At 39.9% G+C, this 19,076-nt stretch overlaps 2 protein-coding genes across 2 annotated transcripts in view; one reads left to right on the top strand and one right to left on the bottom strand.

The window, feature by feature from the left end:
* The window catches only part of gask1a (golgi associated kinase 1A), a 75,199-nt gene extending 67,303 nt beyond the window's left edge, over positions 1 to 7,896 (top strand). Inside the window, exon 6 of the mRNA XM_075464678.1 lies at positions 3,411 to 7,896. Coding sequence (XP_075320793.1) covers positions 3,411 to 3,615 — 205 coding nt within the window. The 3' untranslated portion in view covers positions 3,616 to 7,896. The remainder of the gene's footprint in view (positions 1 to 3,410) is intronic.
* A 3,910-nt stretch (positions 7,897 to 11,806) lies between these two features.
* pomgnt2 (protein O-linked mannose N-acetylglucosaminyltransferase 2 (beta 1,4-)) overlaps positions 11,807 to 19,076 on the bottom strand; it is a 35,778-nt gene continuing 28,508 nt past the window's right edge. Inside the window, exon 2 of the mRNA XM_075464677.1 lies at positions 11,807 to 15,007. Coding sequence (XP_075320792.1) covers positions 13,149 to 14,951 — 1,803 coding nt within the window. The 5' untranslated portion in view covers positions 14,952 to 15,007 and the 3' untranslated portion in view covers positions 11,807 to 13,148. The remainder of the gene's footprint in view (positions 15,008 to 19,076) is intronic.

The following is a 19,076-nucleotide window of genomic DNA, read 5'->3' as shown; positions in this document are numbered from 1 at the left end:
CCATGAATTGTAGAATTTCAGCCTAGTAGAATTGCTTTTAGATGACAGGATCAAAAAGCTGTGCAGCTGGGCTTGTTTGCCATTTCGAAATAGGGGTTTCTGATTTTAGAAATAGATCCAAATCAGTTTTCCATCAGTTTTTATGGAATGCCATTAGAAAATGCAAAAAAAAATTAAGTCTTTTGAGCTGCTATGCCAAATGCTTTTATTGTGATTGTATCCACGCTCTGTAGGCTGTGTTAAATTGTATGTGGAACAGTTGTCAAGCTTGATCAGTAATTAACCCACTGTAACGAAGAGCACTCCGTTCCCTGTAGTAGGAGGTGGGAGGGGTTGTGTAAATATGGCACCATGCACTTTAACTGGTAATATATGCACTTTAATAATGGCACAGGCAGTTTGGTAAAGCATTCGCACTTTATTTGATTTGCACAAGACAGTGTACACATTGCATTTTATTGCACACTTCATAAAGTTATCATTTATTGATTGGTTTAGATATTTCTTGTCCCTCGTTCAAAATGTTGACTGTGCTGTTGGGTGCTGTGATGGCCAAATAGTTCCACCTGCAAGAAAGGGAAATGAGATTTAATGTGCATTTGTATGGTAATTGAAATACAAATAGGAAGTAATGTGACTATCTAATGTATATGTTGTGCAATAAGTGTCAGTGCATTAGGAATCGTAAAGTGTGTGTGTGAAGTGGTTCCGGCAAAAGGTTTCCCCAGGAAAACAGGCACCATTTTTATAGTTCTGGGGGCAACCAAGTGGTAGTTAGTGCGGGGTATTGGGAGAAGGTGTATTTTATTATTGTAATGTATTGGGATTGTGGATGACTTTGTATTTGTTAATTCATAATATGTATATAGTAGTAAGATTAGGTGAATATTCCTCATTTAATTGGCTGGACACCGTATATAGGGTTCAGCCATTTTGGTGTGGTTGCTGGTTGATGTAGGGGAGGTTTGTCAGCTGTTGGATGATGTGACAATAAAAGACCTTCTGTGACACTCAACAATCCTACCTCAGTATTCTTTTGGCTATATCGTCCAAACTTGATTGTGGTCATTCTTACACTCACCAAGTTTAATAATCACTTTTACCTTACGTGTTGATTTTGTGTACTCAGCTGCATTTTGCCCCCTGCAGCATTGTCACCATTCGGCACTTGAGTGTACACACTGTACACTGTACAGCCTGTGTGATAGTGTGGCTATTGTCGATTTGCATTTTCCCCAAAATATTGGCTTTTTTGTTTTTGTTAATTATACTGTTTCTGAATTATACTGCCAGACTATCGCGTTAACTTTTGTTTTAGAGCTGGAGCTGTGAAGGGCAACTTTTGCAAATGGAAAATTATATGAAAGAACTGCAGCAAGGACTGCTTTCTTTCTTTTGTCATGTTTGTTTATAACTAGTTTGGGTTCTCTGAGGAGCACTATCAATGCTCAAATAGAATAAGTTAAGAGCTGTTAGTCATAGAGTAACAGAGTACGAGGACCCTCATCAAGGACATGGCCAAGAACCCATAAGCTTTAATCCTCGGCAAAGATTGAAACCCTACTGAAAAGATAACCATCTCAGAAGCATTTCATTACGGCTTCTAAGTTCCCTAGGGTTTTGACAGAGTACATTTACCAGTACACTCTGAAACCACAAAAAACATTGTACTTGGTCTGGTAAGACAAAAAAATGAACTTGATAGGCAAAGCTCACTATGATTTTTGAATACCGGGTAGTGCTCGTCCTCTGCCTAATACATTACCCAGACAATGCTAGAGTGAACACAGCATGAGTCCCTTTCTTGGAAAAGTCAAAGTATAAACCTCACTGAACAAATATCTCTTCTTTTTGAATAATCACTCTGAAACACAAAACAACCCAAATCCTCATCACAGTAACTGAACGAAGACCAGGTAGAAAAGCCAACAAGAAAAAAAAAAACACATCATGGAACAAATAGAAGCTGGTCAAGGTAGAAAAAAAAGGTAAACCAGTAAATTAAGTAAATGAAGACAGACAATAAAAGGAAGATCGAACTATAAATTAAATGCTACAATGAAAAAAGATGGAATGGTCCGTGGCGTAGTGGGTTGAGCAGGCACCCCATGTATAAGGGGCGGGGCTATAGTCCTCACTGCAGGACGGCCCTTTGCTGCATGTCGTTCCCCCTCTCTCTGCACCCTGCTTCCTGTCTCTCTTAACTGCTCTATCCATTAAAGGCATAAAAAGCCCCCGAAAAAATGTAAAAAGGTGTGAAACATTGTTATTACTATATAACTTATTTTTTACAATATTTTTCGCAAAAGTTCATGGAACATCCATCCATCCATCCATTATCTTCCGCTTGTCCGGGGATCGGGTCGCAGGAGCAGCAGCTTGAGCAGAGAAACCCAGACGTCCCTGTCCCCGGCCACTTCCTCCAGCTCTTCTGGGGGGACCCCGAGGCGTTCCCAGACCAGCCGAGAGACGTAGTCTCTCCAACGTGTCCTGGGTCTTCCCCGGGGTCTCCTCCCAGTGGGACGGGCCCGGAACACCTCACCGGGGAGGCGTCCAGGAGGCATCCTAACCAGATGCCTGAGCCACCTCATCTGACTCCTCTCATGGAACATTCTTTGCAAATTGAGATTCAAAAGAGGCGACATTACTCATTGAATTTAACCCAGACCCTGATCTGAGTATTCCAGTGTTGGAACATTTCACCAATAAGGTTTGGCATGTTGGCATGTTTGGCGTGTTGTATGGATAACTTACATATACTTTGGACACACTGTTTCCTAAAAGAAGCAACATAAAAGGAGTACCTACTTTAAGCTTTTTGTCTACTCTAAGTTTTAGGGCTCTTATGCACCAAATGGACAACAAGAACCAGCAGTAATGAAAGGGCACCCAGGTTGGTCCCCGCACTTCGGGACATAGCTCTCCAGGGCAGAAGTAAATGGTCTATTTACTTTTAAACCAGATTTTTTAAAATTGTAAACAAGGCAATGTTTTCTTTCTTATTATTTCACATAATTGCTGTTTTTTCACTATAGAGTGTAGTTCAAGGAGCTAGTGAGAATTTTGCAGAGTGGCGTAGGCAATGCTTAACCTCTTGGTTCTGGAAAAAAAAAGACAACAGGAGATGGAGTCGAACAATAAGCAAAAAGCAGTGCAGTGAAATCATGGATTCTAAAGTTATGTTGAACACCCAGTGTCTCTCACTGACATACTCACACTAAATCAACATGATGAATTGGCTGGAAAAAAACACATTTACGGGGTCCAATATATGATGCTTTTCACATGGAAAAGTTAAGAGAGACAAACATTAACCAATATTATTTTGGTGTATAAGGACCTTTATATTATACTGTAAATATGTGACTGAACCTACAACTCACTGAATTCCATGCCTTTTCCCTTGATAGGTTTCCAGAGAGAGCTGTGTCGGTGCTCCACTCAGGCTGTCTGGAAAGTCTTCTTCTACACTCCCTTTACACAGACAAGGAATTCTGGGACAGCTGTGGTGGGGCCAGCGGCATCAGGCCTCTCGTGCATATGGTGGAGCAGAGAGGGAAAATTCTTCTGAAGTACATCAGGGACAAAAATCTGCAGCTCAAGAGGGACCTTTGACTCCGGCTATGGAGGCAAAACTGAAGTGGAAACTAAACACGAACTGCAGGTTTATAAGATGACATTTTATCAGTGTGATGACAGGCATATTATTCTGGACCAAAACAGACTCTAAAAGCAATTCAGTTTCGATTCAGTTTTATTTACATAGTACCAAATATCATCTCGAGGCCCTTTACAGATACAGTTCAATTAAAGCCAATTATATACTAATCTAATCAAACTATGTATGAATCCAATTCATACACTGCCAATAAAAAAAAAAAAGTTACCTAACTAAGTTAATCAAGAGATTGTATCAAAACATCTCTTTGATTCAATTCTTCATCCTGAGCATGTACAAGATGAAGGTAGAAAGGAAAAAACTCCCTTCCAACACAAAGAACCCTCTAGAAGAACCCCACTAAGCAATAGCTGCCATGACCGGGGGTTATGGGGACAGGAAACAGGTCAATTGGCACCTTGAAACCAGGCCAGGGATACCTGCTGAGAAAAAGTAACACAAGTTAATTACGACAATAATGTCCTATGTACATGAAGAGTCAAGAGATCAGCTGGAGGAGAGGTGCATCATGAGAGATCCCCCATCAGTCTAGGTGTATAACAGCATTACTATGGGATGTTTCAGTGTCACTTAAGCCATCACTAACTATAAGCTTTATCAAAAAAGAACATTTTAAGCCCAAATCTTAAGGACAATGTGTCTGCTTCCCAAAATCACATTTGGTTCCGCAAGATGGGGGCTGGATAACTAAAGGCTCTGTTATAAGGTTCATACAGGTCAGACCCAGAGAGGAAAGGTGAGTTTACAAAAAAAATGGTTTACAAAAAATGCTAAACTCCAAAAGGAGACTCAGGAAGCAAACTCAGGATCTGCAGGAAGACACACAGGTAAGTCCAGGTATCCCCCAACGTGACTTATCCTCTTAGAGGAGAAAACAAAAGTACTGACCGGTCTGGTGCTGTGGTTAAACAAAGGTTGACTTTTCCTTGGACAAGGCTTATGCAGTGACAGTGACGTTGGCAAAGGTAGGACCAGTTCTGGTTTGTCTATGTGTGGCCTTGTGATGAACTGGCGACCTGTCCAGGGTATACCTAGCCTCGCGCTCAATGACAGATGGGATAGGCTACAGACCTCCAGCGACCCTAAATTGGAATAAACGGGTATAGAAAATGGATGGATGGAAAATTCAGTCACCCAGGTATTTATGTGTTTAAGACATGCATGCAGTCTAACCAAATGATCTGGTTTCATAAATAAGTATAGCTTGAGTATCATCGGTAATTGATGAAAATTTATGCAATCCTGTCCAATAATGTTACCTAATGGAAGCATGTATAAAGTGAAAAGAATCGGTCCAAGCACAGAGCCCTGAGGATCTCCATGACTTACTCTGGTGTGTGAGGAAGATTCTTCATTTACAAGAACAAACTGAAATCTATCAGATAAATATGACTTAAACCAGCCTAATGCAGTTCCTTTAATCCCAATAACATGTTCAAGTCTCTTTAATAAGATACTGTGATCGACCGTTTCAAATGCAGCACTGAGATCCAACAAGACAAGCACAGACACAAGTCCGCTATCAGAGGCTAAGAGGAGATCATTGGTAACTTTCAGCAGTGCAGTTTCTGTGCTATGATGCACTCTGAATCCTGACTGAAACTCTTCAAACAGATTATTTCTGTGTAAATGATCACAAAGCTGAGCTTTGGGAAAAGTAAAGTAAAGTGAAAAGTATCGGTTCTGGCACAGAACCCTGTGGAATTCCATGACTTACTCTAGTGTAAGGAAGATTCTTCAGTTACAAGAACAAACTGGAATCCATCTAATAAATAATCCCAATACAGAATGCTGTGATTGAACCTATCAATTGTAGCGCTGATATCCAGCAGAACAAGCACAGACACAAGTCCTCCATCGGAAGCCAAGAGGAGTTCATTGGTAACATTACCAAAGAATTTATAGCTGTTTATCTGTTATGATGCACTCCGATTCCTGACTGAAACACTTTAAGCTGATTATTTCTGGATAAAAGATTACAAAGTTCAGCTGCAACATTTTTTTAAAGAACTTCAGATATAAAAGGGAGATTGGATATAGGTCTATAATTCGTCTATAACGGTGCCAGATCAGGATATTTAAGTAAAAGTTAGCTGCTCTAAGAAGCATGAGAAGATATCCAAGTAACCAATAATACTGCCATCAGTTACAAGGGATAAATCCTTAACAAAAGGAACAGACATGAAAGTCAATTTGGTGTGTCAATAAAAAACTACTGAAAGTAGATTTAGATGGCATCTATTTTTTTTAGATTTCAGTACATTCCTAATGTGTCAGAGTAATTCTACTAATACGATTAGGTGTTTCGATTCTGTTTCAAAGAGTTTTGATGTTGTTTAAATGGCAACAGGGTAGAAGAAAAGAGAACAATCGTGGTAAAGAGAAGCTAGAGGGGAAGGCAGAGTCAGGGAGAGGGGCTTCCTACTCCCAATCGGACCCTGCTTCCACCCTTTGGTGGGAACAGAGGGGAGAAGAATAGAGAATAGAGAAGGAATAAGAAGGGTTTATCGTTTTTTTGTGGAATACCATCAATTGAGTTGGGGTGTTTAGATGGTGTCCACTTAGTTCCCCTGCGTAACATCATTGGTTGTATTCCCTTGCCTCATAGTGTGTTTCGGCCAGTTATCACACAACACCCTCAGCTGGGGAAGGCCCACCATACGCTAATCAGACCTGGGCATGTGTCTTCTGGTGGCTGAAGTGGTCTTTGGCACTCCATGTTGCATCTTTTCGTTCCAGCCACAATCAATTACTGCTTCTTTCAGCCACAGTAGACAATTATTTGATTATTATTATTATTATTATTATTATTATTATTTGATTACTTTCCCATACAGATCTACGCTGCTAAGGCATCTTGGTAAACCAAGATGACCTGTGCGTTCACCAGTCTCTATAATGTTTTGGCATGGGACAGCGTGATCTCATAGATGGTGAGTGGCCACATGAGATGGGGCAGCAAACACCACAGTCAAAGCACCACAGCTTCAGCTTCCCAGGTAGAGAAGTGCTGTATGCAGGATATATGTTGGTAAAAGAAAGACATTTCCAAAGAAAATGTCAGTGTCACAACTGTATAACACTCTGCAGTGCAGTTTGATACAAATTATTTGGTGCAATTATAGACTTTGACTGTTAACAATTGAAAATGACTAGACTGCATAGCATTTTTAAATGACATGCAAGAGGTGAAATGGGAGAATGTGACCTTTCCAGTTTTTCTGTTGTTCTATCACCTGCTGGCAAGAGCTACTACGCTAAATTTTATGAAATGTATTGGAGAGCATGGGCAAAGGAAGAATCCACTGAATTTTACTTAAGATCAGGATCGCCTTTGTTAAAACTCCAGAATACAGCATTGGCCTTGGTGGAGGATGTGCTCTCTAAACATTTATGTTGTAGATTTTCATATGGAGTAAACCTTTTGTAGAGTAATACAATCATTTAAATTAAATTTATCCTTTTAACAATACTGAAGACTTTATCTTTCTAAATACACAAGTATACATTTATAGCCAGATACCCCCAAAGCCTACTATAAAGTCAAATAAGAATAATTCTCATTGCACCATCAAAGCGCTGCCTGCTGTCAGTGTTTCTGCTTTAGCCAGTCTTGAATTTGGTCTGACGTCAGAGCCAATTATTCTAACATGCAAAGAGACATCAGCATAAATCTCTTGAATCCACGTGTCATTATATTTCTACTAACAGAAGAATAATGAGACAAATTAACCCGTTTCCTTTAAAACAGCCCAAGCAAGTCCTGATTTTCAAGGCAACTTTTCCTCAATTTCATTATTTTATTCACAGCAAGAAGCAGATGGGGTGACTGAGCTGGATTCCAGTTTTTATTAAATAAGCTTTTATTCAAGGAATTAAAAATGGCTACCAGCAAATAGCTTCTGGAAATAGTCCCAGTATTTTGGTTAAAAAAAAATATATATAAAAAAATTGTTAATTAAAGTGCTTGTCTTCACACATTGTTGAAATGCATAATAATGTACAAAACAATAATAATGAAAAGAAAAACTGGATGGATTAGGGAAGGAATGAAAGGGAAGCCTTTTTCTTTGAGCAGCACATTCCTAAAGCTGGACCATCACAGATTGTCCTTTGATATTTCAGTCTTGTTAAAGGCACAGACTGTATCACTTGAAATTGTCTTTACCCCTGTGAAATAAAATTCTTGTCATGCTTCAGTTCATGGCTTAATAACATTTTCTGTGGCTCCTTTTTTCCATCACTGAAAAAATTAACTGAGTGAAAACAGCATTATGTTGGGGATAAAACAACTGCACAGTGAAATAGCCACTTAATATTTACTTTACAGTGTAAAACATGATCAAAATGAGGTACCTCCATGCCGAGGTCTCACCTGTTTGAACAATGGTTTTATATTTCATCTTAAACTGCTGCCAAGTGCGCTTCTCCCCCTGCACCTAAATGAAATAAATGAATGGGCTACCATTCAAGCAGTTTCCCTGTAATATTATTGTGATTTCAAAGGACTACATTTAAACTTACACTTTTGCTGCTGCAGCGGTGCAGTTCTTTCTAAACTCGCTGTTAAAACTCGCCGTATGAGCGCATTGAGATTTCCAATTCGATGTTGGTGAAAAACGTAGCCCCTCCCCTTCCCCGTTGCCATGCTGACTCGTCGAATCGGGGCTCCATTGAAGCTGGCTTTTTAAAGTTGTGGTGCACACACAAAACTCAAGGTGAACCTACTCAGAGTTGACTAAACTCACTCAAATCAGCATTTCTGGAACCGAAAACTCAGAGTTTTCTATCTCAGAGTAGATCAACTCAGAGTTCAGGAATAGACCCAGAGTTTGTTGGACCTGCTTTGTGAAACGGACCCCAGGGGTCCATCTCAAGTTCTGGAAGGCGTGCCCATCATGCCAAGATGATGGTGGAACAATCGCACAATCTTCACCCACATGTGCAAAACGAGGGACCAAAAGGGTGGACGGCGAAGCTAAGCGCTCCACCCCAACTGAGTGAAAAGCTGATCTGAAAAATTCATTCCACCAAGTGGCCTCATAACTTCAATAATCTACAGCCTTCAACCACATCAAGAAAATATGTCTGTTGCATAAATAAATAAAATAAATAAAACTGGCCAAGCAGAGCCGAGGCAGGATGAGGACCCAAATGCACAATCTGCACACCAACAGCAAAAGTATTTATTAACCAAAAGTGTTCACAGGTAACTAAAAATCACAGCGATGCTGGAAAAACTGATAAAAGAAACAACAGAAAACCCAGCACGGAGGCAGGAAAAAAACAACCATAACCCCTTAATGCCTGAATTTATATAGCTGTATATAAAAAAATGTTTTGTGTGTGTTTTAGCCTTTAAGTAGATGGTTAATAATGCTGAGATTATTCATTTCACTTTTGCACAAAAAATAAATAGAAATTTTGGTATGTTGCAAATTTGCGACAACAGACATCCTGGTCAATTTGGAGTCAATTTGGTATGTTTGGTATGTAATTTGGTATGTTGCTTACTTGGAACACCAGGCATAATGGTCAATAATAAGATAACAGTATTTTTTAGTCACCCTTTTTTTTTTTACATATTTATTTATAAAAAGGTTCCTAGGTCCGTAGTGAATATGGACTAACCGGCATTGGGGGAATAAAGATACTATCTCAGCTGGTTGATTGAGTCAAACGGTTTGTAGCGTATATGCGACAATAGACGTTAAGGGGCTAAGAGAAACCTACAATAAACATAAAGTAACAAATAAACTTATTACGCAAACAAAGTACGCAGCACAAGAAAAACAGAGCAGGAGTAAAAACCGAGGCTGGGAAGATACTCCACAATAAAACAGGGAAGTGAACAGGGACCCAGGCATGACGAAGACTGAACTGATTAATAGACTGGACATTTGGAAGATGAGATGGGGCAGCCTAGTTGAAGGAGAAATGCACTGAGTGCTCCCACTCGACTGGTATGCTGCAGTCTTCATATGGAAAAAATCTGTACTGTCTGTATCTTATCAAATACTAATTAAATGTTACGATAATTAATTACATATAAACTGTTTATAGCTGTGCTAATTACCTTACAATAGTTTGAGCTGATGCATGTTATTTTAAAAAGCGTGTTACAAATGTATTTGTTTTGTGAATCAAGCGTAAGTATTCATTAGGCTCATGTCATTTCTTTCATTTCGGCCTCTCATCTCCTTACTCTTACGTCCTCCTGGTTGTGTTGCACGGAGGTCTGTTTCCCCTTCAAAATGCATTTATTCTGAATTTCCTTATATATTCCACAAACTGCTGTTATTTGTAGTGAGTAAGTGAAAGATAAACACATAACAGAAGTAAGAAGTCACCTCGCTTTGGGATTCAAAACTAAGAGCTGAAGCTGAATTCACTTCGCTTATCAGAAGGAAAAAATGATATTTGTGTGCAGTCGTTTCTCTATATATTCAGTACTTTTTAATAGTAGGCATTTACATTGTAAAAATAGAAATATGAATAATTGTCAGTTTAGTGTATGATGAACATAAGTGATAAATGTTCCCAAAGGAATTTCGACTAACGACGGCTGTTGACCGGTTCCAAATCCATACTAAGAAGCTGTCTGTTAGCTAGTTAGTACATTTGTGTTGCAAAGAGGCTGCAACACATTCTTATCAAAGCACAAAAAAAGTGGAAACTAATGAACGTGTAGCTTTTGTGCTTGCTTAAAGGGACACTATGTAATATATTAAGTAATTTATTAGCTCAAATCAACATATTCATTCATAAATTAGTCCTCATTGATGTAAAATTATCTGTCAAAAATCTCAATTATCCTCCTGAGTAAAGAATAACTTGTCTGTATGTACATAGAGCGGGCAAGCTCTATGGAGGCTGCCATGTCCTTCCGGTCTTTGAAAAACGACGAAGTGCCGAGAGGGACATAAAGCACTTCGAATCGCGTTTTCCCCAACGCCAGGCCTGCAAGCGGAAATGACGTCATTTTGACGTCACGTTTAGACGGTGGTAAATGATGGTCTTATGCATGCTATGTATACATATATACATATATGTGTCTAACACCGCAAGAATGCTCAGCCTAAACAGCATGGTCTGCTAGGTTCGGTAGCTAAGGAGCTAACTCCTAGCAAAATAATGTGTATACATCACTTAAACCCGGTCCCGTTAAAGCAATGACCTAGCGTCATTTCCACCATGACATCCAGCCAAATACCCCATCAGAAGCATTTTTAGCAATGGTCAACACTGGTCAAGATAGGGCTATCCGCCGAATGGCTTATTACTAGCGCTAATGGTAAATAGATTTTATCTCGTAAATTATCCCACTAATAATGCATTGATTGTTACCAAACTTCTGCCGTAGTACACATAGGCTCTTAACTCACAAAACGAGACATTAGAAAGTTTGTAAGTTTACCGGGAGTTTATTTAAAAGAACACTTTCCAGATAGCAACTACACACTGCTGCTAACGCTACCGCTGCGTCGACGTCACTTCCGGTAACTCCCGGAATATGACTAATTGCATTGTTTGCACACCAAAGGCTATGTCAACTTATGTTATCTGACATGTTATCTGTCATCTGTATTTATAGTGTTATTGTATGTGTGTTATGTAATCCTTTGTACTGTGTGTCTTGATGTCTTTTTGTTTGTATGGACCTTGAGTCTGAATCTATAGCTTCTTGAATCTTGACACATACCGCCTGCCGTAGTTCAAGAAGTTGCAACGCACATTTGAAAATGCGAGGCGCTAGAGAGCAAATTCATTCGATTTTGCAAAATAAAATTGCACCACTAGATGGGGGAAGAAATTACATAGTGTCCCTTTAAGGATTTTGGGAAATAATAAATTGGCTTTCCTCTCAGCAAAGACAAAGATTAAGATTTCTCATTTGGAGACAGAATCTGTGAACATCTCTGGTAGTGTTTGTCTGTTTGAAATCTTTTCTAAACAAAACAAATACCGACCGCCACGCTTCATTAGATCCTTGATAAACCTCTAGTGAAATGTTGACAACGACACGTTTGGTGCTTAGATAAAAGGAAGTTGGCTTCTTTTATTCTTTTACTTAGTGAATAGTGAGCTGGTAAAATATGAGGAATGCATCACACTGACAAGAACTGATACCATAAGAAAAAAGTGTATTTATTCAGTCACAATTACTGAAAAATAAATTAATTAATTAATCAATACATTTTAAAAATCTATTTAAAGAAAATAGACTATGGTTTCACTTAGCACATACATAGAGGAGGGAAAGAAACCTAAACAACAACACAAACACTCACACATCTAATCCATCACATCATGTACTCGGAACAATGACAAAATACTCTCTCAGCTATGCACTGACCATCAGAACTACATCGGAGTTTTAGAAAATGTCTCAGTAGTTATAATATTGCAGTGTCAAAGCGACTGGAATGCTGAAAAAAACTCAATATCGGGGGCAAGTATTTTGTCTAACTTTCCACAGAATGTTTCTTCCTAAATGTCAGCGACCACACACATTTTAACACCTTCAATTTCAAGGCTATGAAGACAATTCTGCTGTTTCGGGAAACACATGCAGCATTTTATTTACAGTGAAACAACTTTTAACGGACAGCTTTGTAGCTGACACCAAAGCAAAGTAAGCAGAACCGCACAGACAGGCCCCCACCCCCCACCAGGCGCTTAGTTTCTTAAAAACCCTGGTGGAAAAACCTTCTGCACAATAAATTGTAATTATTGTTAGAGAAAATGATAGAGTTATGCTGGAGAGTAGAAGTCAAATATTTCATGATATAAAAGTGAAAGATTTTAAAGCTATAAAATTCTCTTTTGTGCTTTAGACATCTCAGCTGCGAGTCTCCACAAAAATCCTCATATGATGCTTCATTTACATAAACCTGTCACAGCTTTTGTACATGGAAAGTTTTAAACTGTCTACTTCTCAACCAATGGAAGGAGGAGGCCAAATACACTGGATTGGTGGTATAGGATGAGTCCTGATTTGCTGCAGTTCTGTTGACTATGATACCTTGGTTTTGGATAGGGTCTGTATATCATGTTGTTTTGAATCCCAAAAGCATGACACAAAACACAAACAGGCATTAGAGTGAGACAACATAAAAAATGTTTCTTGTTGTAAAATCTCATCATTACATTGCATATTGTAAAAAGGTAAAGATCCAGGTTTTAGACTCATCCTAAAAATGTTCTACATTATATTTCATACAAATAAATCTGCTCATTTGAATTCTGTATGATCAATAAATAACTGGTTAAGCACTTTCACTTCTTTTCAAGTACAAAACACTTTCTATTCCTCTTGTATATTCTCTTTTGTTGCTATGCAAAGGCTTAACAGTCTACTCTGGGACTACAGAAACAAGTCTAATGACACGGACCAACCCCTATTGGACAAACTGTCCTCTATTCTAACTTGAATACTGCACAGAAACAATCTGACCTTGTGTGTGAACTAGGTCCTACACATAAGAACATCTGCAAAAGGGCCCAGGAGGTTGCTATTAAATATGCATCTCACCCACACCAGGTAGGTGGTGAAGGGCTTAATGTTCTCTGAGAAAGTGTAGTTCTGCTGGGGAAGGATATAAGGCATGTAGGTGTTTTCTCCCTGTTCCTGAATCCACACCTCATACTTCACCTCTCTCACCTTCAGGTATTTGAGATTCCATGGTATCTGCCAAGAGACAGTAAGTTTCGCCTCGTTCGAGGTTTGTATGGAGGTCTGACACTGGGCTTCTCTGACCTTGCCAGGGTGGACAGTGCTGGCTGCCTTGCCCTTCTTCAATTTGGACTTAGTCTTCATGCCTTCCTGGAGGACCTCCAGAAAAGATGGGATGTCCACTAAAGTATCCTGGTAGATACGGAAAAGCCACTCTGGGTTACGGCAGCACAGATGCCTAGGGACATCCTTACTGGCCAGGATTCGCTCCTGTTCCCCTTTCTCCAAGTGAGCAATGCCCCCTTGTTCCCAGGGTCTTTCTGGATGGGTGACAGTGTTTTCTTCCTTAGTGTTCCTCCAGGAGACATAGTGAAGGTCCATACCTGGAAGGGAGGCCAGGGTTTTATACGGGGTGTACTGCTCTGGGTTCACAGCAAAGGGGAATAGCTCTACAACAGCAGCACCTCTGGGTAAGAACAATGAGGTGATCAGCTGTGCTCCATGCATGCTGACTAACATAGAGGCACTGCTGATCACCTGGATGATACTGGGAAAAGACTGCTCCTCCAGGGATACAGTGACCACTCTCATCTGGAACACCTGGGCCAGCGCCATGATTAGCTCTGCTTCGTTCAGTATTAGCCTCGTTGTCGAACGACTAAACACAACGATGTATACATCCTTCTTCTCTTTCTCCAGCTCATGTTCAGCACTTCCCCCATTTTTCTCTTCCATTCTTGTAATGTTCATTTTCTCCATTAAAGCATTAGCAAACTGCCTGATCTCATTCCCTGAAACCAAAATGTTGGCTTTGGGCCCTTGTGGTTGGACAAACCCATACTGATACCAGGTAGTCGTTTTGGACAAACCAACATACGATTTGGTAAAACACATTAATTTCCCAAAGTTCTTTAGCTGTTCTTTGAGTAATGGCTGTTTGTTGCTGAGAAGTTGGTAGAGATCAAAGTGAGGGCCTTCACCCCAGCCCTCCATGAACACAAGACGGGCCTCGTCATCCAAGTCCAAATACTGCTTCATGGTATAGAAAGCTGGGAGTAGGTCATCATGGAATATATGCATGAGGTTATCAGGATTAAACCTGTTTAGGATTAATGTCACATCTGGTACAAACACAGGCTTGGGCATAAACTTCAGAGCAGCAGCTGGGAGCTCTAAAAAGTTAAAGTATTGGGTGTTGTGATCCTCAACTGAGGACAGATCCAACAAGGCAGGCTGGAAGCGCCTTGATCCAAGGTTAGGAAGCATGACAGAAGAGTTGGAGTGGAAAAACACAAACTCCTCTGCCTCTGAGCTGTAGCAGAGGTAGTCAAAGCGGCAAATACGGTCAGTGTGCATCTTGCCAGTGCAGACCATGCGGGTGCCATGTTCCTGGAGAGCCTGCAGGGCAACATGGTAATCAATACGGGCTTGGGAGAGCTCCTGGGACTGTTGTGTCATGTGCAGCTCGTCCTCCAACAGGGTTGCATGCTCACTGAGCTTAGAATACTTCCAAAGCAGAGCTGCTACTACGGAGACCAGCAGCCCATTAAGGAGCGCACCCAAGCTCATCCTGCAGCCTGCCACTGAAACCCGCATCACTGCCGCTGTTGAGAACCCTCCTCACGACGACACGCTCACCGCAAAGCAACAACCTGGACAGGGTAGATGAAGAGAAAAGTTGAGGGGTAACAATGGGTAACAATGATAATGTAATGCTATGTAATACCCATTAATCAGGGCTGTTTCTTTTTCTTTGAATACATCATGTCACACTAAATAAAACATCCAGAGAAATACATGATAAAGTACATGCTTCTTTTCAATTTTAGGGCAATATGAAATTAAACCAAACTTTAAAACATTAATAATTAGCTTTTAAACATTATATATATATACACATATTTGAATTTTCAAAGTGAATTTCCATAAATTTTATTTATATATTAAAAATAAGTAAAATTTTCACCAAATAAAACAAGTAAATGAAAACTAAACTTAGCAGCCCACAGCCTGGCTGGGAGTACACAACACAAAACAAGAGCCTCATTGTGGTAAGGATTGTAGGACAATAAAAATAATGTGCATATCTATATCAGAGAGTTTCATAATCACTGAAACCCTACATAACAACCATGCTTCATTCCTAATTATTATTAAAACTAGGGCTGTTGCGGTGAGGGAATTCCCACCGCGGTGACTCATAGCCGCTCAACAGCGCGGTATGCGGTGATATCGCATTTTTGTTAATTAGCATTAGTACCACAGGGTTCTATTCTCGGCCCTATTCTATTTTCTTTATATTTGCTACCCCTGGGATCAATAATCGAAAAACACGACCTGTCCTTCCACTTTTATGCCGACGACCTTCAGTTATACTTGCCAATGCGACCAAATGATGACACTGCTTTCTCCAAGCTTCTGGACTGCATCTCGGACATAAAGCAGTGGCTTGCACAGAACGTTTTACTCTTGAATGATGACAAGACTGAATGTATTTTATTTGGGACTTCAGTGATGTTAAATGCTTTTACTTTAAATTCTGGTTCTCTGGCCCCGCATTTTAAATCTCATGTGAAAAATCTTGGTGTTACATTTGATAATGGGCTGAAGTTTAACAAACAGATCAGCTATGTCGTCAGCACAAGCACTTTTATCAGCTCCAGACTGGATTACTGTAATGCTCTCTATGTTGGCCTCAGTTAGACCTCTCTCTCACGTCTTCAACTTGTGCAGAACGCTGCTGCCCGATTTTTAACAAACACTTCTAGGCGCGAACACATTACTCCTGTGCTATCGTCTCTTCATTGGCTTCCGGTACGATTCAGAATCTATTTTAAACTCCTGTTGTTTGTTTTTAACGCCACTAATGGCTTGGCACCTTCTTATCTGTCGGACATTTTAACTTTTCGCAACTGCGGTAGAACCCTGCGCTCTTCAGGTCAGCTTCTTTTAGAGGTCCCAAGGTCGAGATCTAAGCAGTGGGGTGATCGTTCCTTTGCCATTGCTGCTCCTAGACTGTGGAACAAACTGCCCCCTGATATCCGCACCATCACTGATCTCGGCCTTTTTAAATCGAAGCTTAAGACCCACCTTTTTAGACTGGCGTTCCAACTCTGATTAGGGCTACTATGCTCATTCTATCCGCTCTTTTTTTAATTATCTTAATTTTATACAAATTTTATTCAATTAATTTTATTGCACTTGTGGAAGGCTTTTAATGCCCTGCAGCACTTTTAGCACTTTTAGCACTTTTACCATTTCTGAATCGTGTTTTATGTTTTGTTTTACATATTGTTGTTTTTTATCCTGTTGTAAAGCACTTTGAGTACGAGTTGGTAATTGTAAAGGGCTATATAAATTAAATTTGATTGATTGATTAGGCTACTTTCCACGACACGCAATGTTAGATGAAAATCGTGCGCATAATCCGTCTTTTTTTCCCAGCGATTCTGACATTTCACTTTGCTTTGCCTGTCATTTACTCGCTCACAGACCAACATAGCGGAGATCAAGCAGCGCATACCCCAGTTCTGCAACATTGTTGCCAGTGCCACATGGCAAATATCAACATTGTTGCAGACCTGCGCACGTTTCGTTTAGTAATGACGGAGAAAAACGAAGCAGATCAGTGCAGCAGTCGAGCTCACGTGTCCGGGATACAGTTTTTTTTTTAAACAGACTGCCCGCCGTCCAACCAACCCAAGCTGAACTTTAACTGTTTCCGCGAAGTTGTTAGAGCTTATTTCTGGCACGGCACATTTTTTAAATGTTTTTTTTTTTTTTTTTTTTAAATAGGCCTACAGACCTAGGCCCTAAAACTTAAAAGTTAAGGAACATGACTGATATCAAGTTACTCACCGATGTTTCCTGAAAAGCATGGCCCTTGACCAATTTTTGCAATGATGGTGCATGTGTGTTTTATTGAGGGAACACCCGGAGATAGATTACAAACACTTTCTCCTTCTTTATTTTCACCAAAGATGACGACAGAAACCCGGCACCTAGCTGTGTTAATGTGTTTCTTCTGCCTTGCAGGGAATATACAATGTATCATTATTATCATTACTCATCAGTCCCAGACCCAAGATTAGTTTGAGCAAGATTAGTTTGAGCTCTTTTGAATATCTGATTCTCAGTTTTTCCCACGCAAAGTGGAAATCCCAGAAACCTCTTGTGTTTGTTGTTGTGTATCGTCCACCTGGCCCTTATTCTGAGTTTCTATCTGAATTCTCAGAGTTTTTATCCCAGTTAGTGCTGAGTACAGATAAAGTCATTGTAGTGGGTGACTTTAATATTCATGTAGATGTTGAAAATGACTGCCTGAATATGAACTTTAATTCTATATTAGACTCTATTGGATTTTCTCAGAGTGTTCACGGACCGACTCACTGCCTTAATCACACCCTTGATCTTGTTCTGACTTATGGCATTGAGAGTGAACAGTTAACAGTGTTCCCTCATAACCCTGTCTTATCTGACCATTTTCTGATAACCTTTGAGTTTACATTACTTGACTATACAGTTTCTGAGAAGAAATTTACATATAGAAGGTGTCTATCAGAGGATGCTGTAACCAGATTTAAAGAATTAATTCCATCATCCTTTTCTTCACTGCCATGTGCAGATATGACAGAGGACGACTACATAAACTTTACTCCAGCAGCACTTGACTCTCTTGTTGACAGCACTATAGTTTCAATGCGTACAGCACTGGACAATGTTACCCCTCTGAAAAGGAAGGTAATCAGTCAGAAGAGGCTGGCTCCTTGGTATAATTCACAGCTGCGTGCTTTAAAGCAGACTGCAAGAAAGCTGGAGAGACAGTGGCGTTCCTCTAATTTAGAAGAGTCTCAGTTAGTCTGGAAAGATAGTTTAACAATGTATAAGAAAGCCCTTCGTAAAGCTAGAACTGCTTATTATTCATCATTGATAGAAGAGAATAAGAATAATCCCAGGTTTCTTTTCAGCACTGTAGCCAGTCTGACTAAGAGTCCGAGCTCTGCTGAGCCAGTTATTCCTTTAACTCTCAGCAGTGATGATTTCATGAGCTTCTTTATTAATAAAATTGTTTCTATCAGAGAGAAGATTGATGGAGTCCTTCCCACTATTATTAGTGATGTATCATCAAGTACAGCAGCTTTAGAAGTATCTTTAGAACCTGATTTGTATTTAGACGGCTTCTGCCCAGTTGATCTCTCTGAACTAACAACAGCAATAGTCTCTTCTAAACCATCAACTTGTGTTTTAGACCCAATCCCAACCAGACTGTTCAAGGAGGTTTTCCCATTAATTGACACTTCCATATTGGATTTGATCAATCTGTCTTTGTTGACAGGATATGTACCTCAGACTTTTAAGGTTGCTGTAATTAAACCTTTACTTAAAAAACCTACTCTTGATTCAGAAGTGTTGGCTCATTATAGACCTATATCCAATCTCCCTTTTATGTCTAAAGTTCTTGAAAAAATAGTTGCAGCTCAGCTTTGTGATCATTTACACAGAAATAATTTGTTTGAAGAGTTTCAGTCAGGATTCAGAGTGCATCATAGCACAGAAACAGCACTGCTGAAAGTTACCAATGATCTCCTCTTAGCCTCTGATAGCGGACTTGTGTCTGTGCTTGTCCTGTTGGATCTCAGTGCTGCATTTGATACGGTCGATCACAGTATCTTATTACACAGACTTGAACATGTTATTGGGATTAAAGGAACTGCATTAGGC

This window comes from Odontesthes bonariensis, chromosome 5 (genome assembly GCF_027942865.1).
Source record: "Odontesthes bonariensis isolate fOdoBon6 chromosome 5, fOdoBon6.hap1, whole genome shotgun sequence".
Taxonomy (NCBI): domain Eukaryota; kingdom Metazoa; phylum Chordata; class Actinopteri; order Atheriniformes; family Atherinopsidae; genus Odontesthes; species Odontesthes bonariensis.
This window is presented reverse-complemented; position numbering and strand designations above follow the sequence as displayed.